This window comes from Zalophus californianus, chromosome 3, assembly GCF_009762305.2.
Source record: "Zalophus californianus isolate mZalCal1 chromosome 3, mZalCal1.pri.v2, whole genome shotgun sequence".
Taxonomy (NCBI): Eukaryota; Metazoa; Chordata; class Mammalia; order Carnivora; family Otariidae; genus Zalophus; species Zalophus californianus.
The window spans coordinates 126,079,300-126,103,003 of NC_045597.1; the positions used below are offsets into that span (position 1 = coordinate 126,079,300).

General features: G+C 33.5%; 1 protein-coding gene across 6 annotated transcripts in view; it reads left to right on the top strand.

Annotated features, from left to right (window-relative positions):
* The window catches only part of SLC4A10 (solute carrier family 4 member 10), a 301,324-nt gene that overhangs the window by 74,878 nt on the left and 202,742 nt on the right, over positions 1-23,704 (top strand). For 3 of the 6 annotated variants that reach the window (XM_027590054.2, XM_027590055.2, XM_027590052.2), the window contains exon 1: positions 14,257-14,337. The exons of 1 other annotated variant lie outside the window; for it this stretch is intronic. In XM_027590054.2, the coding sequence (XP_027445855.1) occupies positions 14,257-14,337 (81 nt within the window). Of the gene's footprint in view, positions 1-14,036; positions 14,338-23,704 lie in introns of those variants that run through there. 2 more of the 6 variants (XM_027590051.2, XM_027590050.2) reach the window with 2 other exon arrangements.

Genomic DNA, 23,704 nt, shown 5'->3' on the forward strand with positions numbered 1-23,704 from the left:
CTAATACAGAACCTTGCTTATTTGGTGTTTTTTATACTTATGGCAGGTGCCATTTGTATACTAAAAGGTCTGGGATCAACACCATAAAATGAATTCTCTTATACTGGAATTTGAAAGAGGTAATAATCATATTAATATAGATATTAATTTTATTTCCATGTGAATATAGACTATATATATGTTTGTGTGTATATATAAAGACTATGTATATTTTAAATTGTGCTTCATTTTCTGCAATCAGATATGAGGAAGTGAGATGCAAGTATAAACTGTCATTGTACATAGGAAAATGAAAAGTACATTTATACAAATTTAGCCTGAGTTTATTCTCTTAAAAAAGAAAAAATGTTTTGAATTTAATTTAAAAAATTAGAGTCTGTGTTCCTGTGGATATGTAATTAATATTATCCTCATTAAGAAAAAATAAATATTATTGAGCTTTTATGCACTCAATTCTATGATTTTAAAGAATCCTAAAATATATTTCCTGCTCTCAGGAGGTTTATAATCTTATTGAGGAGATAGCCTTTCATTCCCTCTCAGGAAACATTAATTGAATGTTTGTTAATGCAAATTAAAAATCCTTTCTCTTGAGGAGTTTATAGGCTAAGAAGTAAAACATGTACATTAATGTTATGAAACAAATTCATCAATGGTAAACTGGCCTAATAGAAATTCAAATAAAATGTTATGGGTTTGGAGGCCACATGCATAGGCTAAATGCCAAATGAGTGGAGTTAATGACACAGAGCTCTAGAGAGAAGAGGAGTCATCACCTAAGTACAGGGCTGTTGAGGAAAATTTCACTTATGAAGTAAGACTTAAATTCTCCTTAAAAGAAAAGAAAAAGCTAAGTGGAGTCTACATTAACTCCAGAAGAAGGACTTGTAAACATGTGGTTCCACACATAGGAGTCTGACCTTTTGCCTTTTTATAAATCAGCATTTTTCAGAGACTTTAACAAATTTTATGTAGGTATACAGAAATATAAAATAATATAATTACTTAAAGAAAAAATATGCAAATAGTTAAATATTGTGGTACATTTTCCTATAGGCTAAAATTTTGAGCGTTGAACATATTTGACTCATCCCATTGTGAGAAAAATAATTCTTATGTGCATTATGATAGAATTTTGTTGCAGTGAGTTGCACCCTGAGTATTGAGTATAAGGAGGTGACAGTGCCTTGTGAGAGTCAAACCTTAAAGCCAACACAATACATAAAGATATGAAACATTGCTTTAAAGGAACCAAATGGATCCCAAGCCTAAAAAAGTTTATTAAAACCAATCTGAGTATTAACATTGCTAAAGAAGAAGGGGAAATAGTTGGCAGCTAGGAGAACATGGACAAAGGAAGACCACTAAGGCAAATGTTGATAGTTCCATTCAGTTCAGTATAGACAGGCAATTGAATGATTCACCTATCCAACACCTCCAGTGACCTACCTAGATATAGAAGGGATATCTTTACACAATCAACTTTTTTAATCTTAAAGCTAACTCATCTAGGTTTGGTGCTGTGCTTGTTAAACAAACTTCTCATTGCAATTTGGCTTTTCATAGGTGATGTACTGGAGACAGTACCTCAGTAGCTATGTATTATATACTAATAGATCTGAGCAAGCAAACAGAATTATATTTCTAAGGGTGCAAGTTTAAGAGAAATACTCAAAACTTGACACATTTACTAAGGTAATGCCAATCTTTGAGGACTTTTGAGAGACAGCTGACTTTTCCAGGTGACACCTTCTTTCCTTTTATTACTCACCTTTCCTACATTCTCCAATAATTTTGTTTAGAACACATGTGACTTTGAGACACATCATTTATTACATATGACCTGATATTATAGCTGCTTAGTATAAATAAAAAAGTCAAATCTGGGGTCAGTGAAACCAATAATTTGAACTTAGAAATTAACCATGAAAATCTTCATGAGAGTTCAGACCCCTCAACTCCCATTAAACTTGTATGTACAACTCATATGTTTGTACTATTCTTATCTGTACAGTTTTTTCCCTCAAATATACTTCATGATGCCTAAGGCCTGACCCATCTTTTACTTCTTATAGACTTCATGGTGTTAAAGCAGCACACCATAAAATGAATGAAATTCAAAAACTACAGCAGATTGTTAAAAAAAAAATAGAAGACTAAAAGGAGTAGAGCCTTTCTGTTTCTGTGTATACTTTTTTATAGGAAGGAATTTATGTTAGAAGGAAAAGGAAAACCAAACATGGTAAGGACAAAGACCTTAACAGAGAAACATGGAAATAAAACAACTGTTTTGTTTATGACTGTGACCAGAATAATTCAGATTCTTCTTTGATCTGAGTTTGCTACTTCACTTAATTAATTTGAAACAGGATTTAAAACCTTCTTAACCCAATTTGAAACTTAAAAGTAACCATCAGTCAACAGAAAATAAATGTGCAGAATTTCTCTTTATCCAGATAATTGTTTTGGTTTAAAATTGCTGAATGTTAATGATATTGAGATGGCTTATTTAAAAAATCTTAGTATGTCAACGCTAAATACTTTTTGTATTTCTGTATTCAAAGTCATTGTGGCTTTTACACTAGAATTCAGTCATCTGTTTAAATCTCCATGTGTTTATACATGAAAAGGATTGAATGTGAAATTGTCACTAAGCAAAAATATCTGTGTATGTGAATATGATGTAGCAATTACTTTTTGTCCTCAAAGCAGTAACAGTAAGATATCTGGAGTTCAATAAAAATGGAAACTGAATAAATATTGTAACTTTCAAATACAGAGAAATTAAGAATCCTAAGGTCAGTTGATTGGAAAAAAGATTGTTTTTCTTCCTTCCTTATTTCCTGTTTCTGAAGTCTTCTGTGCCACAGACTGAAATTGCATACCTGTAATCAGCATTCATTTTGATGTTATTTACAAAGGGGCTCTTGTTGCTAAGGTTTTATTTATACTGTTTTATTTGTTCTTGTATACCCAACAGTGATTGCTTTTGGAGGGAAAGAGAGGAGTAGTGCTGTGATTTTTAAATTTAAAATTGATGTTTTGTGTTTAGTTTCATTTTCATCACTTAGGAGAAATAATTTTGGAGAAAGTCCTCGTTGGCCATCCTCTCCAACTAAAATCCCAGTGATAATAACTTTTAGCAATTTAATGTGCTCCCTTGAGGACTTTTAAGTACATATTTAAAACCATTTATGTTTCATTTTAATTTTTTTAAACATTTATTTATTTATTTGTGAGAGAGAGAGGATGTGAGCAGGGGGAGGGGCAGGGTAGAGGGAGAGGGAAAGAATCTCAAGCAGACTCCCCACAGAGCATGGAGCCTGATGTGGGGTTCGATCTCATGACCTTGAGATCATGACCTGAGTCAACATCAAAAGTCGGATACTTGACCAACTGAGCTATCCAGGTGCCCCTAAAACTACGTTTATGTTTAACAAAACATTTATTAACATTTAGAGTTTTCCCAGTATTTTGCTATTATAAATACTGTTGCCATAAATGTCATTGCCTTTATATCTTTGTGCTCTCATTCATTAGAATATTTTTATAGAATATGTTTCCAATAATTGAAATCTAAAAGATTATTATGGCTCTATTTATAGTCAGGCTTATGGAACACGTTTTCATTAAATTAAAAAAAAAAAAAGAGCTTCTTTAAAGGCTAACTCCTGCCTTCCCAACCCATAAGCACTAAAGAGAACTAGAATTTAACAGAACAAATATTTGGTGACAGCAAATATCATGGCTGCCATTTATCATATTTCCCTTGTTTGAGTCATCTTTGAAACTGTTCTTCTATTTGCCACAAGAGTACCAGTTTTGAAACAACCATCCCCAAATAGGTGTATTTTAGTGGTCTGAAAAATGACAATTAGACTTCATTCTTTCACTGATTCTATAAATATTTTCAAGTACATATTAAGTCAGGGAACTATATTAAGTGTAATATGAAAATGAATCATACACAGATTTTTGTTTTAAGGAGCTTAATAATTGAGAATGAGAGATAAAATAAGGCCATACATAACTCTAAAAGAAAGCGCAAATGCTTCAGAGAAGTCAGGAAGGAAAGTTGAGAATTCAAGAGCTGAGAGAGAGGTAAGACCAAAAGCATGTGATCAGGAAGGCTTCATGGGTGATGTGTTTTCCTAAACTTTGATCAATAGGTAAGATCTAGATCTATGGAATGAAGGAAAAAGCATGCATTTCAACGACAGCAACAGCAGTTGTTAAGTACTATGTTGTAGGTAGGCACTGAGTGAATTAAGCACTATATGTTTTTAATTCCTCTAATCCTCAGAGAACACTACGTAGATAGGTACTCTTGTTATCTCCACTGTACTAATAAGGAAATGGAGGTCCATATAAGTATTATAAGTTGTAAAATATGCCACAGTTAAAAAATGACAGCACCGAGATCTGAACCAAGATCTGTACTTAGAGGGACAAGCAAAGCTAAAGGCTTTCAAGTACAGAATGATCACTGGGAATGGTGAGCCACTGGATGTAATAGAGTAGCAGACAACTAATAGAGAAGACTGTTAAGATTGGAAAGATCTGGCAGCATGAGACCATAGAGATCATAAAATGCTAGAGTAGGACATTTGTAAAGCGTTTTTGACTAGGTAGTAACAGTAATTTTAGATAGGTTGAAAATAATAATAAAGACTAAAAGAAGTTGCTGGATTTGGTAACTACTGAATTTGGTCATTAACATATTGATTGCATTTATTTAGTAATTACCCTCTGCCAGGATTGTGAGGCAAATGTTGCCAAAATTGAGAATAATGAAGGTAGAGAAATGGCCACTGGATATGGTAAGGGGAAAGGAACTTGTTATATTCTATTATGTACTTTACCCCTAACTTTAGCTTATCAACTTTCTCAGTGATTCATTGATTCTTCTTTCCCCTGTCTTGATCTTTTATATTGGTAGACTATGCTAATTGCCTTATACATATTTTCTTATTTAACCTTATAAACAATTTTATGAGATAGATAACATTATTAACTATATTTTGCAGATGAGAAAACTGAGGCTAGGAGCTTAAGCAACTTGCTCATGGTCACTAATTGGTGAATTAAAGATTTAATCAAAGTTTGTCTGACTCCCAAGCTGGTATAGTATAAAATTTGTGTCATATCCCGAATTAAAAAAAAACATTCTTCTGTGTCTACATAGTTATCTGAAGTGTCTGCATTGCCATCTTCAGGTCTTGAAAACTCTACTCAGTTATGTATATGCTACTGATTGTTTCATGATCTTATACCATTTTTTCTTTACTTTGTTGTCTTTTTTGGGGGGAGAAAGGGAATACTAAAACAAGCCAGCTTTCTTAGAATAAGAGCAAAGATTTATTCAGCAATTAGTCTGTGCCAGGCACTGTTTTAACTGCCTCACATATATTAATCACAAATAATTCTTGCAACAACCCTAGGAGGATATACATTATTTTACATATAAAGAATGAGGCAGAGAGTACATAGAGAACCCAAGGTTATAGAAACAGGATTTGAACTTCATAGTCTGTTTCTATAGCATGTGCTTTTAAACACAAACCTATGTGTCCTTTAGACAAATAAAGGGTGAGCTGTAAGCTGTTTTAATTTTTTTCAGTATTTTTTTTTTTTTTTGCTGTTAAAAATTGTATTTAGGGCCACCTGGGTGGCTCAGTCAGTTAAGCGCCCAACTCTTGGTTTCAGTTCAGGTCATGGTGTAATGGGTTGTGAGACTGAGTTCCCTGTCAGACTCCATGCTCAGCGGGGAGTCTGCTTAAAGATTTTCTCCCTCTGCCTCTCCCACACTCACACCTACACACACACGCTCTGTCTCTTTCTCTTTAAAATAATAAAAATTTAAATTCAATTAATTATCATATAGTGTATTATTTGTTTCAGAGGTAGAATTCGGTGATTCATCAGTTGTATATAACACCCAGTGCTCATTACATCATGTGCCCTCCTTAATGCCCATCACCCTTTTACCCTATCCCTCCACCGTCCAGCAACCCTCCAGCAACCCTGTTTGTTTCTTATGGTTAAGATTTTCTTATGGTTTATCTCCGTCTCTGATTATGTCTTGTTTTATTTTTCCCTCCCTTCCTCTAAACTCTGTTTTGTTTCTTAAATTCCACGTATGAGTGAAATCATATGATAATTGTCTTTCTCTGATTGACTTATTTTGCTTAGCATAATACACTGTAGTTCTATCCACATTGTTGCAAATGGCAAGATTTCATTTTTTGATGACTGAGTAGTATTCCATTATACATTATATATTATATATTTTATATATATATATACACATACATACACACACACACACACACACACATATATATATATCACATCTTCTTTATCCATTTATTGGTCAATGGACATCTGGGCTCTTTCCATAGTTTGGCGATTGTGGACATTGCTGCTATAAACATTGGGGTGCAGGTGCCCTTTCAGATCACTACATTTGTATCTTTGGGGTAAATACCTAGTAGTGCTGGGTTGTAGTGTAGCTCTATTTTCAAAATTTTTGAGGAACCTCCATACTGTTTTCTAGAGTGGCCTCACCAGCTTACATTCCCACCAACAGTGTAAGAAATTTCCCTTTTCTCCACATCCTCACCAACATCTGTCCTTTCCCGAATGGTTAATTTTAGCTATTCTGCCCTGTGTCAGGTGGTATCTCATTGTGGCTTTGATTTGTATTACCCTGATGCTGAGTGATGTTGAGCATTTTTTCATGTGTCTGTTGGCCATTTGTATGTCTTTGGAGGAATGTCTGTTCATGTCTACTGCTCATTTCTTGATTAGATTATTTGTTCTTTGGGTGTTGAATTTGATAAATTCTTTATAGATTTTGGATACTAGCCCTTTATCTGATAAGACATTTGCAGATATCTTCTCGCATTCTGTCAGTTGTCTTTTAGTTTTGTCGACTGTTTCCTTTGCTGTGCAAAAGCATTTTATCTTGAAGTCCCAATAGTTCATTTTTGCCCTTTCTACCCTTGCCTTTGGAGACATGTCTAGCAAGAAGTTGCTGAGACCAAGGTCGAAGAGGTTGCTGCCTGTGTTCTCCTCTAGGATTTTGATCGATTCCTGTCTCACATTGAGGTCTTTCATCTATTTTGAGTCTTATTTTTGTGTGTGGTGTAAGGAAATGGTCCAGTTTCATTCTTCTGCATGTAGCTGTCCAATTTTCCCAACACCATTTGTTGAAGAGTCTCTCTTTTTTCCACTGGACATTCTTTCCTGCTTTGTCAGAGATTAGTTGACCATAGAGTTGGAAGTCCATTTCTGGGCTCTCTATTGTGTTCCATTGATCTATGTGTCTGTCTTTGTGCCAGTACCATACTGTCTTGATGATTACAGCTTTGTAATATACCTTGAAGTCCAGAATTGTGATGCCACCAGCTTTGGTTTTCTTTTTCAACATTTCTCTGGCTATTCGGGGTCTTTTCTGGTTCCATACAAATTTTAGGATTATTTGTTCCAGATCTGTGAAAAAAGTGGGTGGTATTTTGATAGGGATTGCATTGAATCTATAGATTGCTCTAGGTAGTGTAGACATTTTAATAGTATTTGTTCTTCCAATCCATGAGCATGGAACGCTTTTCCATTTCTTTGTGTCTTCTTCAATTTCTTTCATGAGTGTTCTATGATTTTTTGAGTACGGGATGCTTTGCCTCTTTGGTTAGGTTTATTCCTAGGTATCTTAAGGTTTTTGGTGTAAAATAAATAAATCTTTAAAAAATCGTATTTATTTATGGCCTTTGACCCAGTCTACATTGAAATTAAAAAGGACAGTCTGTCTTCAATTTTTTGTAACTGTCCCTTTATATACAATTTTAGTATTAACAAAATGACATTTTAATAATGGGTAAATCTATTAGAAAATTTCACTCAAAAGATCATTATTTTATTGATTTTTTTAAAGAGTGAAATCTTTTAAAGATCAAGCACATTGTGAATTTTTATTTATGTTCCCCCCCCCCCCATTTACTTAGGCCTGGAATAAATGATGCTTGGAGAGAATAAGTTTACACACACATAAAATTTGTCTTTACACATAGTATTTTCACTTCTCCTGAGTGGTTTCTTGGTTAAAGGTATATTTAATAACCATTTGAAAGATTTCCTAAGGCCACAAAAATCCATCTTTCTGTTTGTATGTTTGTGTGTCATATTTTGGAAGAGTGCAATAGCATTGCACTGGGTGAATGATTCTTCCTCTCTAGATTCATTTATTCTATAGACGTCACAGAGAAAAAATAAAGACTAATTTCCTATTTATAATTGCATTTTTAAAATTGAAGTATAGTTGACATAAAATGTTATATTAGTTTCAGGTGTACAACATAGTGAATTGACAATTCTATGTGTTACACAGTGCTCACCATGATAAGTGTGGTTACCATTGTCACCACAAAAGGTTATTATGGTACTACTATCGACTATATTCTCTATGCTGCATTGGTTTTTATTTATTTTTTTAATTTTTATTTTTTCCTATGCTGCACTGGTTTTTATTTATTTTTTTAATTTTAATTTTTTCCTATGCTGCACTGGTTCTTAATTAGTTAGCTTTGCCATATTTTAGTACCATTTATTCTAAGGTTATTGTTTTTGCTTTACAGTCATTGGATATGTTCCTTAGGGACCAGTGTTAAATCTTTGTGTATATGTATAGAAACAGGGAAGCTTATTTTTTCTAGGTTTTTGTTATTGTTGTTAGAAAATGTATAAACAAAACTGTATTTTGTTTAATTATCCTTAATTTCAGCTTTTGTCTTAATGAATGCCCAGTTTTCTGTTATTTTGATATTAACATATCGAGACTATTATTCTACATAAAGTTTATGTGATAATACCCAGTTCTGGCAAGGCAATGAGGAAATAAGATATTTTTGTTGGAGAATGTAAATGGATTTAATCCTTATGGAAGGTAATTTGGCATTTTTTATCCAAAACTTCAAAAATGTTTATATTCTTTGATACAGTAAGTTTACTTACTGTAATTTATCTTAAGGAAATAGAGGATATATATAAGGCTGTTTCCAGAAAGATGCTTATTATGCTATTATTTATAATATTTAAAAATGGGAAAAAAAACCTGAAATGTCTAAGAATAGGGATTTGTTCAAGTATGGTACCTCTATTTGATAGAATACCATTTAGCCATTAAACATTGTTATAGAAAATAATTTTTCATTTTTTTTCATATAACATTGAAGTTGGTGTGGGATCTGATTTGCCAGAAACAGTCTGTTCCAGCATTAACCCAAAAGAAATAGTATGAAAGTAAACAGTCACATGCATGTATAATAATAAATGATATGCAAGGCACATCAATAGTTTTTTTTTTTAGAGAGATAGAGAGTGAGAATGAGTGGGGGAGGAGCAAAGGGTGAAGGAGAGAATCTTAAGCAGGCTCCACACCCAATGAGGAGTCCACTGTGGGGCTCCATCTCATGACTCTGAGATCATGACATGAGCCAAAATCAAGAGTTGGATGCTTAACTGACTAAGCCACCCAGGCACCCCTCCCCTCAAGAATGATTTTTAAAGTATAGATAATCTAATAGAAAGAGATTTGAAAATTTTCATTAAAGTAGAGCAGAAATATGAGTAAAACATTAGGAAGACTGAAATTTGAGGCATAATTTTAGTGTTAAGAGGGAGCACATGAGAAACAAGAGTAGCTGTTCAACTTTAAAATCCCTTTCAGAAACTTTTCCCTATTTTTTATTAGAAAAAACTTGAACTCTGGTGTATATATTTGTAAAATGAGTCATATTGGGGGCTGTCTTTTAAACTTCACTATTTCATCTATTTTTTCAGTGTATATTTACATAGTTGTAATTGTACCACATAAATATATCTGGAGTCTTGTTTTTCACTTAATATTCCATGATCTACATTTTCCTCTGTCATTAACATCTTTCATTCATAATATTCAGTGGTTACATGGCATTTCATTTTTGTTATATGATAATTTACCTTTTTTCTTATATTCCTGTTTTTTCTTCTTCTATTATAATGTGGCACCAAACATCTTTGTGCATAAACCTTAATCTGCATTTTTTACTTTGGACAAATTCTCTAAACTGGATATACTGGAAAAGATTAAATATTTTTAAGGGCCTTAACACACTTTGCCACGTTTCTTTGAAAAGATGAACTAATTAATACTTTTTAAAGCAGTGGTATTTAAACAAAGTGAATTACTTAAGTTTTTCAGAGGTATTCTTTGAAATAAGTTATCTAAATAAAAATAAAAAATAGATGCTTTATGATAAAAATAAACTTTAATATAAAAAACTTGATTCTTATGGATATGTTTCTGAAGTATTTACTGTTTCACAACTATATATCAAAAATATATGAAACAATATTAAAATGGAAGTTATTTTAATTAATGAAGATAAAGTATATTACTACAAAGATATAACTGAAAGACAGTGATTTTATTGTGGAAAATGTGAAACTAAGAGACAGGAATTCTGAATTCTGGCCTTGGTTCTGCTATTAACTGACCTTGGACAAGCCACTTTATTTCTCTAAATTTCAGTTACCTTATCTGGAAAATGAGGGCGTTGGATCACATGGTCCCCGAAAGGTGAAAAATAGAAGCTAAATATGTGTTAATTATTGTAAAGCTCTTGCTGTTTGTAAGATGCTGATCCTTTATTATTTGGTATAGTCTGATACTCAACAAATCATTAACTACATAAAGTTACTTTTGATTTATGCTTTTCACTGTTTGTTTTGGTTCTTTCTTCATTCAGACCAAGGGGTTCCTTTGTTATGCTTTGGCTGGTCTTCATCCCTTTTATCAAACCTTTGTTAGAGAGATTTCTTAGGGAAAATGTAGAAGCATTGTGTCTTACTATTACAAGAATACCTTTAGAACACTGCTAAGAGTAGAACATTGTATGAATAATTTTTTTCACAGAGCAATGGTCATCTAAAAAATGGGTATCTATTAGTTTTAAGTGGTTAGTCCATGCTAAATTATTATCAAGTAGGTCAAGTAATGAATTATGAATACATAACTTTTCCAGTTAAATAATTTCACCAACTAGGTGGTAGAGAATATAAAAGCTTTTTTTCCAGATTTTATATTTTTATTGCAGAGATTAAGTGTGTTGGCAAGAAAACACTGAAGAAAATTAGATTATATATACTAATTAATAATGGCCATGAAAACAAAGTTTATATCCATGTTATGACAAAATATGTGAAAGAAAAGCTCAATGTTCTGTTTATTTCTCATTTATTTAGTTATTTATAGTAACTTTGTAATGAACATTATGAGAAGACACAGAAGGAAAATAAAATGAGTCTTTTCACAATTTTCTATTTTATAAAAACCAGACATATACAAATGAAAAAGATAAATAACAATACAACAGAGCATGTGATGAAAGTATATTGATTGTCAAAATGAAACCTGTAATAACAGAGGAGGTTAGGGACCAATCTTACATTTCTTCCTCCTGCATTTTTCACATTCAATCCCTTAATCTTATCCCTTTTAACTAAAAAGCATATCTAGAATCTCTCAATTTCTTTCCATTTCTACGGCTACCACTTTTGTCCAGACCATAATGATCCCCTGCCCCAAATTATATAACTTGTTTTTCTTCCTCCAGTTTTGTTTTACACACTTGTTTCTATGCCATAGCTAGGGTAATGTGAGACTACAGGAGTGGTTATGTTTGATAACTTCTCGTTCCCCTAAGGATAAAGCTCAATGGCTTCTAAGTTCTAAGGCTTCCCATGCTTGGACTTTGGCTCATTCTTCTAGCCTTATCTCTCCCTTCTGTCCCACTTGCCCTTCGTGGTCCAACCACCTGTATTTACCATTCCTTGAAGGTGACCCTGCTTCTCAGTTTCAACAGTACTTGCTTAAGGAGATACTTTCTGATCTCTAGACTGGGGTCGGATGCCCTATTACTGTTCTTATGTGGCCTCCTAATTCTTCTGTTATAACAAAACATGTTTAAAACTTGTTTAATTATCTGCTTTTGTGATGGCATATTTTGTGTTGTCATGGCACCTATACAGTGTCTGACACATAGAAGGTGTTTGATATTTTATACATTAAGGAATGAATATAGAACGGGAGATGATGTAGTTTAGGAGGATCTTATTGAGAAGATAGATCTTCAAGAATGAGTTCCTATTTTGATGACAAGAGAGGAAATACTGCACAGATAAATCATGTTTCCCGACATATAATTTTCATCCAGGTGTGTGATTGTATACATAGAGCCAAAATCCCAAATTCTTTGTCTGGACTTGTGCAGTTAGAGGCAGTAACTTCTCTAAAGGAATAGTGTGGATCGGGCTATCAAAGAAGCCTAATTTCTGTCTTTATTTTTTACAAAAAATGTATATTTTTAGATGTGATAACTGTTTTCCCCGTATATATTGAGATATAATTGACATATGGCATTGTGTAAGTTTGAGGTATACAACATGTTGATTTGATACACTTATATGTAGCAAAATAATTACCACCATGGTGCAACTTTCCAGTATGTAATACTGTATTATGAACAATAATCACTATGCTATACATTAGATTCCCAGGACTTATTTATCTTCTAACTGGAATTTTCTACTCTTTGACCAACATCTCCCCTTTCCTCCCAATCCCCCCATCTTTTCCTCCACCCTCCAGCTTCTTAAAGAAGCCCAATCTTTAAGATTCATTTTGACTAGTCCCCACAATAATACATATTATGCTCATCCAATGTCATGAGTGGGAGAAGGGAAATTAAACTGAGTTATTAGTCTACATTGATCCAAAACATTTTCTGTAAGCACTTAAACTATCATTAAATTTCATTTAGTTTATTTCACAGGTATATAAACAAACTTTCGTAGGTCTATAAATAAAGTGTTCATTAACTCAGGCTATACATAATGTGAAGGATGTTTTAGGATAATAATACATTGTACTTGGTGTCCTAATTTTGAATTCAGTTAAATTGATTATAATTTTAGCTTATTTTTTGTTTTATTTCTAAAACACAATCTTTTGTCACATAGTAAAGAAAATATTTCCATTTATAATTTTAGAGGATGTTGTTTCTTTATCAGACTACTTTACCAATCTTAAATTTCATGATTCCACTATGTTGTGGTGAAAGAAAGCATTATAAGAACCTTGCTGAACACAAATAAGACGCAGTGAAAAATCACAATCAAAATGCCAATAGCTTACATAGGTATCGTTCCTATGTTTAACCATGCTGTTTTGGAATTTGACAATAGCACATTGTGTATGTGAAACTCTTTAGAAGAAGATATTAAAATATAAAAGGTATTTTGATTTGAAGCGTGTTGGTCTAAAGAACATGAAATAAAAATGAAGTTCTTGAGGGGCCCCTGGGTGGTGCAGTCAGTTAAGCGTCTAACTCTTGGTTTTGGCTCAGGTTGTGATCTTAGGGCCATGGGATCGACACCTGTGTTGGGCTCCTCACTTGGCATGGAGCCTACCTAAAAGACTCTCTCTCTCCCTCTGTGCACCCCCCCAGCTCTCTCTTTCTCTAATAAATAAATAAATCTTTAAAAAAATGAAGTTCTTGAGAATTAAAAGTGAATATGCATTTACCTATTTGTCAACTGTTAAACACAGTTTTCAAAGATTGCCAGAATAAAAATTCTTCATTTTTAAGGACTTCTAATTTTGATGGGTTGGATGAATAATGATACATATGGTTTGGAGGGAAGTTTCCTTTAAAAGAGAGTACAATTTGCTTATTAAATCATTATACTAAAGCTTAGTCATGTATGAAGAAAACTGCCTAATAATTAAGAATTGATATTTTAACATGGCATTTGCAGCAGACATATTGGATACTTAATTAAGTAGAACATTGCTTATTTTTTAAAGGATTGACAAAATCAAACTCTTTTTGGCAAGTGAAATTTTTGTAGTAGCAGAAGTGGGAAACCTAAAGGATGTGGCTCATTCTCTGTTTGGATGATGCAGAATTGCTCCAAGCAGTAAGCTTACTGTTTTCAGACAGCATTAGCAGCTTCAGCAAATACAACTGTGTCATCGTCCCTTAATACGGGGTGTTTGTAACTGCAAAGGGGAGACGATAAACAATATATGTGATTTGATATCTTCTTGATGGCTTAAATAGATACTGATGGACAGATCTGCTCTTTGATGTTTTCTTCACTAGCCCTGAAGATGCTGAGACATAGAGATGCCTGTGATTATCTTTTATAAGACAGGAAATGCAATCTTTAGGGGTTTCTGGAAATAGAAAGGTCATGCAGTCTGGAACCTGTGAGCCTTTTCAATCTCTAAGTCATCAGGTATGACCTCATGAATTATGATGATACTATTAGATTGTAGAGTTATTGCTTTTTCTAGCTCTTAGTCATGTAGAATATATTAATCAATGTAATTATTTATTATTATCAGATTTTTCTTAGGATATTTGAACAAGTGATATTTATAGTAATAGATACCAGCTGAACAATATGAATTTTAGAAATGCATATGTGTGTTTTTGAGTTTGTGTTTACTTGAGCTTTCTTTTTTTGGGAAGTAGGGAGTAAGGAAAGATTCTTTTTTTGTGATTAAAAGCAAGGTTTGGGGCTCTCCAGATTTTTCCAGATTAAGCCTGAACGCAGTCAAACTGCATCTCTTATTTCAAATGATAAAAATTGCATAATTTGTTCAAACTGATAAGGATACCTCGTAGCAAGCTGCTTATAGATAGGGACATATTAAAAAAATTTTTATCTGGAATTTCGTAAGCAAAGAAATAGATGTTGCTACCATTGTAGTGTGCAACCACACAGCAATACAAGTTTGATGAGTGAAATCATGTTTACCAGCATCTGAGCTATAAGCTGATTTCCTGAAATTTGTGTTTCAGTATCTGAACTGTTTTAAAAGGCATAAATTTAAATTATTTCTCCGATCTCTTGAGATAATGAAGCTCTTGGTCCTCTTAATGTAGATATCTGCTTAAGGCATTGCTTATAGCTGAAAGCAGATGATAAATCTGTTTTTTTGTTTTTGCTTTTGTTTTTTACAAAGAATGCTTGTGACATTTAAGCTTGTTTAAGATTTTTTGATCCAGAGATACTCTGCATTAGCTTACTTTCATTTTCAAAATGAAAAGACTTGACTACATTAAACATGTTAATTATAAAGAGTAGATAATCATCAAAGCAAAGAAATTGGATTTATATTTCCATTTTATCCTGAAGCTCTGCTATTTATTTTAAACTATTTTATCAAGTTATAATGCATTTAACTTTATTTTGTTATAGCATTCCTTCAGAATGACGTAGTAGGGCAAGAAAATGTGCCTGTGTTTGACATTCCAATTTTGAAGAAAAGATTTTTTTTATATTATGCATATTTCTTTCTTAATTTTACAGAACTTGTTAGATATTTGACCAGGTATTCCATATTAAATGAGCAAAAAATGGTTGAATGTTACAGCATTTCTCATCAGAAAGATAGTTTTGTCTTCATGATTCTGTAGTATAGTTAGGACTTAGTGCCTCATCAGGGTGATGCTATAGTAATAAAAATGAATATGTTTAGCAGAAGACAGAATTTGGAGTCTAAAACAATGATTTAATTCAGTTAAGGGGTTAGTTTCTCCTTTTTAATTAAAAAGACATTAAAAATTATACCTACTGATATTGGCTATAATTTATATGTTATTCAGGCTACTTAGCCAGCTTATATTCTTATTAGTAGGGAAGATTGCCATATTCTTAAGCTTGATTAGTTTTGGAATTATTTGAATATACCTTTTAGTTGCAACAAAACCTGTTTAATCTGTTAGAATTTATTTCCAGTATTTGCATGTATTAGTCACTATGAGTACATTCTGTTTCTTGGCATTGCTTTGGGATTCCTCTAGGTATTGGTTTTACAGCATTTTGCTATTTTTCACTGTATTTATGGCCTTTCAAAGGAACCAAACCATAAAGATTTTTGATAACTTTCCTTTAGTGGCACTTAAAGGATAGCTCAATAATTTTGTAAGGTGAAAAAATTACTGCCTTAGAGTTGTTATTTCTTTTACAAATTGAAGAAAAATTTCTTTCTGTTGCTATGTCAAAATGCATTACCTTAAAAAGTAGGGATTGTTCAGAATGTCACAGACAGTTAAATTTAATGTCAACCTTTTTCCCTTTGTGGCAAGATGATCTTGACCTTTTGAGTGGAATTGATTGTAAATCTGCCCAGTAATGATTGGTCATCTGCTTTTTACAATGGCTGCCTCTGTTTTTGCTATTTTACACAGCATTTCATTTTACATTATGAAGGTTTCTAAAGCTAAGCTGTCTATAAGTAACTGAGTATTGTTCAGTTCGGTCAGCATTATGTGGAAGCTGATCATTTGCACAATACTGTGTTTGGTGTTGTGAGAAATAAAGAAAAGAAAAAGTTGTTTCTTCCTTTCAAGGAGATTATGAGAAAATGTACACAATGAACCATGTTTACGTTTTGAATTGACTTTTCAAAGATGGTATGTACAATCAGTTTTAACCTCATGTAAACTGATGAATCCTTGGATAAGTTACATATAACTCTTTTTCTTTTCATGTAAATTTCTTGGAATTAGAGCAATAAAAGATTGGGTCAAAGTGTATAATTAAGCATTTCATAATTTTGACAACTGCATTAAATTCTTTTATAATGTGTAATTTGTTGTACCAAGGCATTATAAACTGTGAATCAATAAAATAATTTTGTATGTTTTATAGGCCATAGTTGGCAACTGATGTTGAGAGTAAGATGGATCTAGTCCGTTGGTAGGAAACAGAAGCAGGGACCTCAAGAATTAGCTCAAAACAGAGATGTGACCAGTCCAATCTAATTCTGTATTATGGAAGGGGGCTTTGACTTCATAGAGATTAAATTTTGGAAATAAAGAGTAGCAAGTTTGGGAATGTTTGATGCTAACTAGGTCCCTGGGGAGTTTTTTCAATAAAATCGGGGGACTAGGATTTTCTTCATGCTTTGAGAAAGGGGACTGAGAGGAACTTGTATGGATGTAGGCCTTAGCCAGCTAGCTGTTGGACATCCAGACACCACTTATCTCTTTCATACCAGTATGCTGGCTGAAAGTAACAGGGAGGTGGGTAGAGCAGATGGAAAACCCTTGTTTCCTCCAGAATCCTAAACTGGGGCATGCTGCCCAATAGTACCTCCAAAGTACCTGTTTTCTTATATTAGAGTAACAAAAAAAAATGATAAGCAATTTTTTCTGGTTTGTAATAGCTAGCTGGCTGCAGTAAGGGGTGGTGAGTACGGTGGTTAAGTATCTGGGCTGCCACATTCACTGGGTTCAGAGCTTAGCTATACCATTTACCGGCTATATGATCTTGGGCAAATTACTTAACCTTTCCGGGCATCAGTTTTCTTGTTTGTAATGTAGAGATAATAATTGTACCTACCTCAAAGAGTTGTTGTGAAGACCAAGTGAGACAATGTATATAAAACATTTGTAAGACTACCTGGTATATAACAAGCACATTATTACAAAAATTATTTGTTGACAAGACATTAGTATATACATTCTGTGAGATAAGGTGGGCTATTGGCAGGTGTTGGTAATGGTAGTCATGCAGGTTAGTTTTGTTCTCTCTCCATTCTCCTTATCAAATAAGGAATTCAGTTAGAAACAGACTATACTGAAATAAAGATGGCTATAAAAATGCAAACAAAGAAAAACATCCTACATCTGATTAAATTCTAACATTTACTGACTATAGGAATTGTGATTTGATGAAAAGTGTTGTGTTTCAAATTATTTTGCATCTGCTTGCTAGGCTGACTTAAACTTTTATTAGTAGTCTATGTATAGATTCTTTGCTTTCTTATGTTATACCAACTACTTCATTCATGACAAAAAAGATTACTGGACCTTGTCAAGTCTTCTTTAGTTGTAGTTGAAGATTAAAATTTAGGAGTAAAAATCCAGGTTTAAGGAAAATAATAGAGAAGTTATACAGCTTAGATTTAATGATCTGCATTATTTTTAATCATTAAAAATGTCCAGGGCAAAAACCTTCACTGAAAGTTAAACACAACTTGTTTTGTTTTAATTTTATTTGTTAATGAATATTTTTATTCTAGATGAAAGACTAAAATGACATTATAAATAGTAGTGTTATAAATACAATACTGTATATGAATAGAACAATTCATGTTCCTATTTGATAGAGTATGCTATTTTGAATTACTGGCTTTATTAATGTAAAAACATCCATAGTTGACCCTGGGGCAATGGACGGGTGGGGTTAGGGATGCTGATCCCTTGCACAGTTGAAAATCTATGCATAACTTTGACTTCCCTAAAACTCAACTACCAGGAGTCTACTATTGACTGGAAGCCTTACTGATAACATAAACAGTCAATTAACACCTCTTTTGTCTGTTATATGTATTACATACTGTATTCTTACAATAAAGTGAGCTAGAGAAAAGAAAATGTTGTTAAGAAAACCATTAGGAAAAGAAAATGCATTTAATGTACTGTACTGTATTTATATTTAAAAAAAATCCACATATAAGTGGACCTGTCTGCTTCAAACCCATGTTGTTCTGTCAAGCTCCAGAGTCCAAGTGAGTAATTTGATATTTGGATGAAATGTAAATGTTTAGGTATTACATTTTAGTTCTCTTTTCTTGAGCAATTTTCTCAATGTGCAAGTATTTCCCCCAAATTGGCACAGGGTCAATCAAATCTCAGCACAATGCAATTTTTTCAAATAAACAAACATACAAAATCTGGTGGTGTTCTAGTAAGCACAGTACGAGGCAAAGATATAAAGACCAATAGGCCCCTGCTTCAGGGAGTCACATTTAGTGAGTCATAAACACTAAATACATGTAATTGCAACAGAATGTGGAAAGTAGTGAGTGCCTTGGGGATTCAAAAGAGAGAAGAAAGAACACAAATCATTCTGCTGTGAATTCAGTGGGCGGAATATTTCAAGCTGAGTAGGGAGAAGAGAGGAGAGAGTAGATGAGGAGTTAGGGAAGTACAGAAAAGGTAGCACTTGAGGTAGACCTTGAAGACTGTCCAAGATGGGTAAAGGTCATTTTGGGCAGAAGAAACAACACGAACAGAGATAGGGAGACAGAAAGCAAATAATATGTTTGAAAAGTATGGAGTAGTTCATTTTGGCTATAGCCTGGTGGCGTAATTCAGGCTAACACAGGAAGGTTTGTTGGGACTAGATAGTATAGTCTTAAATTTTAGATTATGATTTCTAAACTGAGAACATTTCTGTGCTGATTTACTTATTCTTGGAAGAAAATAAAATAAAAAAACAAAAGAGCAGCACCTATATTTTGCAGTGCTTCTTAGAGCTCTAACCCTCTTGAGACTTTGAAAATGAAAATTAAATTCCTGAGTAGATTTAGTAGTTAGTAGACAAGGTAGGGGGTAGAAGCAAAATGAAGGATTTTAATAAAATTCTCTATCAAAATTGCATGTGAGAGCATTTCTGTCTATCCACAATCACTCAGAAGTCCTAGATTTCAGATCCTAAGAGACCTCCTGCTTGTCCCTGATGTAAACTCTATTTTATTGGTAGGTAATCTGATTTAGCTTTGGCTTTATTTTTGACATTTCCTAGATCAAGGACAATCTAGCGGGATCATTTTAATACAATGACTATACATGTCACTATGGTGAATATTTGGATAATAAGGACTTTGTCTTTGGGAAAATTGGAAATAGAAATGCTGTTTATAATCATGGAAATCGTAGGGTTATTTTAGCTTTACTCTTTGTTCATTTAGAGATGATGAAGTAAATCATCATTGCTAAATACTTTTAATATTGCTTTTAAATCTCCTCCATGCACCAGAAGCGTTTCAGTATTTCCTATGGTTAATAAAAAAGCTGGGTAACATCCAAGAGCAGATTTCCTTTAGATGTGACAGCTGGGGTGTGACTTTGTTATCAGACCCAGGAAGATGATGTTTGTGCATGGGAATTGTGAAAAAATTGGAATTGAATACTCTTACTAGCACATTATCTATACAAAGTATGTCAGACGTGAAACTCATGGAATACCACAAGTGCAAGTAAAAATGAAACCGGACACAGTAACTCTTTTGGCTCTATTTTTAGCAGACCCATATAAGTGAGAATATTCTGTTTCTTCCTATAGAAGTCTGAATTACTTGAAAACCCCATTTTTCTAGTTCTTGTGAGGTTGTTCTTATTAATCCTTGTGCTTCACATTGCCTGGAAAAGAGTTATATTTATAGTAGGGACCCAACAAAATTTCAGTACTTGTTTTAGCATCGTAGATCCATTTCTGGGAGAAACCTTGGAGATCATTGGGCTTTGGGTTACTTTAAAACTTTAAAAATTTGAACATGTTTTTCTCAAAAACAAGTAAGTAAAAGACATTTAGTGATGTGATCCTTTCCACACCCCACACCTTTCACCAAAAATGATAATATTGATATTTATATTGATAATGATATTGCTTTATCAAACTCCTCTTTCTAAAAGGCGAAAGAGCCTGGTTTCAATGAAGTACATTGCAAAATGTGCTGCATACAAATGTGTACATCTATTCCTATCCATCTATTTTTTTTTAAGATTTATTTATTTATTGTAGAGAGAGGGAGAGCACGAGTGGGAGGGGGAGAGAGAGAGGGAGAGAATCTTAAGCAGACTCCATGCTGAGCCGGAGCCTGACACAGGGCTTCGTCTCACGACCCTGAGATCATGACATGAGCCAAAACCAAGAGTCCGTTGCTCAACTGACTGCACCACCTAGGCGCCCCTCCATTTCTTAAAAAAAAAAACAAAACATTTATTCAGTCTCATAAGAATTTGTCTATTGCAAAGTATAGAGGGAGGCAGTATAGCATACAGCTAGTTATCAAGCTGGACTCCCTTGTTTGGATCCCATATCTTCTACTTCCCTGGCATTGTTTATTTTAGGAAAATTACCTGATCTCCATTTTCCTCGGTATTGTCTTCTGTAAAATGGGGGTGCTAAATTGCTAATCTCTAGAGTTCTAATGAGAATCAATTGAGTTAATCAATTAATACAAGTAAGGTACTTGAAACAGTGTATTAGAATTACTTCCCACTGGAAGGAACTTACATTATGTATATACACACATATTTAGCACATGCATATATACATACATACACATATATTTAGTACATATGTGTGTATACATACATATACATTATACTTTAATTATATACAGTATACTAAGTAAGACACTAAGTAGCTTGCCTAGGATTAAAATTACCAGCAAAGGATAGGATGATATGGGACTCAAACCCGAAAGTCTAGCTCTAGAGCTCTTGCTCTTAACCACTGTGTTTGCTTAGGGTTATATACACTTGAATTACATAACCATGATTAAGTTAGTATAGTCTAAATGCCAAATTGAGATAAGAGATGTCAAGGCAAACTGAAACTGCTGTGGAAGACTTCATGGAGGAGGTTTTAACTTACTTTCATTATACTCTTTTTTGGTTTCTCTTCCCCTACAAAAAATACATGTAAAGTCATTAGCACGGTTCCTACCATAGAGCTCAATAAATTATAGTTATTATTGTCATAATCTTTCTGATAATTTCTTCTCAATCTCCCCTAGTTGGTGCAATCTATTTGAAAACAGTATTCATTTATACTCATGACTTACATTACCGACTAGTGATTCTTAATTGTGACGATGCATCAGAATTGAATGTTTAGTTTTCTAAAAACATTGAGGCACCAAGCTTATCTCAGAAGTACCAAAGTCTTCTGCATTTACAAAAAGCTTTCCAAGTGAATCTCATGAGCAGCCAGAATTGAGAACTGCTGCTTCACTTGGTGATTTCAGAGTAGAATAGAATAGTATTCCAAATCCATAGCTCAAATCTGCATCTTAACCTCATTCCAGTGTTTCAGACATTGCATCGTTAGACATCTCTGCTCATTTATTTTATAAATATCTCAAACTTGCTATATCCCAAACTAACTTATTACTTTCTCTTCAAAACCTTTTGTTTTCCATAGCATGATGACCTGATCATTTTTTTCAACTTTTTTTATCCTAATCTTAGATTCAATTACTAACCAAGTTATGTAGATTCTTTCTGCTAGGGAGTCTAAAGTTTATTCCTTCTTTCCATTTCCCATTGTCTTGACCTTAGTATGAATTCATATTCATTTTTCACCTGAACTATTATAATAATTTTTAACTGATATTTCTTTTTCTTCCCATTGCCCATCCCTAAAGCAACCTACTCATTATCACTCAGCTACCTTAGTACTCTTTCCAGAATGTGAACCAGGAACAGGCATTTGCCTACTTAAATTAATTCTAAGGCTCCTCATTACTTTCAAGATAATTTTCAGAGTTCAGATAAGTGAGAACAAACAGTATTTGTCTTTCTCTGACTTATTTCACTTAATACCCTCAGTCCATCCATGTTGGCACAAATATCAAGATTTCCTTCTTTCTCATGGCTGAATAATATTCCATTGTATTTATTTTGTCCATTTATCTACCTTTGGGCAAATTAGGTTATTTCCCTATCTTGGATATTATGAATAAAGTGACAATGAGCATAGGAGTGCAGATAGCTCTTGAGATCGTGATTTTATTTCTTTTGGATATATACCCAGAAGCAGAATTCCTGCATCATATGGTAGTTCTATTTGTAATTTGTTGAGGAATGAGGAAGTGACATTTAAACTTAGCCATCTTTAGTTAAATTTAGTCTAAATTCTATTAGTTAGATAGAAACCTTTTTTTTTAAAGATTTTATTTATTTGAAATACAGAGAGACAAAGTGAGAGAAGGAACATAAGCAGGGGGAGTGGGAGAGGGAGAAGCAGGCTTCCTGCTGAGCAGGGAGCCCGATGTGGGGCTTGATCCCAGGACTCTGGGATCATGACCTGAGCTGAAGGCAGCTGCTTAATGACTGAGCCACCCAGGCGCCCCTAGATAGAAACCTGTTAAAATGCTGTCCTTTTTGCATATAATGTATTTGGCCCCTCATTTCTCTTATATTTGCCTGGCTCACTCTTTATTCTGCCTCAAGATTTATTTAGATTAAGCATTTGCCTCCTACTGAAACATTCCCTTAATTCCTTCAGAGTGAATTAAGTGTTTTTCCCTAATGTTCCTCTGGATTCCAGTATTTACCTTAAGTGAAGCACAATACATTCTATATTGTAGCCATGATTTTTCTTGTCTTGACTCTGAACTATTTAAGGGCAAAGGCAGTGTCTTATTTCTTTAGAGCTAACACAAATACAGTGCCTGGCATATGGTAACTATTTAATACATTTTTGTTGAATAACAGAAAGGGGAATTAGTATGAAAAGTTCATGGAAAATATGACCTGGACACATTAGGAATTCATATTACCTGAAGTATATAAGTAGGGTTGAACCAGACTATAGTTTTTAAAGTTAAATTAAGGAATTTTAGGTTTTATGATTAACTAATATAATGCCTTTGCAGTGTAGCATATTGACCTGCCTTCAAACCAGTCTCTACCCCTTAATAGTTAAGGGTTCTGGGAGAGTTTCTGAGCCTCTTTAAGTCTCAGAATACTCATCTGTTTTTGAGGATTTCTAGTGAGTAAACGTCTGTAGAGTTCTAGCACTGTGCATGGCACATTGCAAGCCTTACAATGAATGTTAGGTCTTCTTCTTCTTC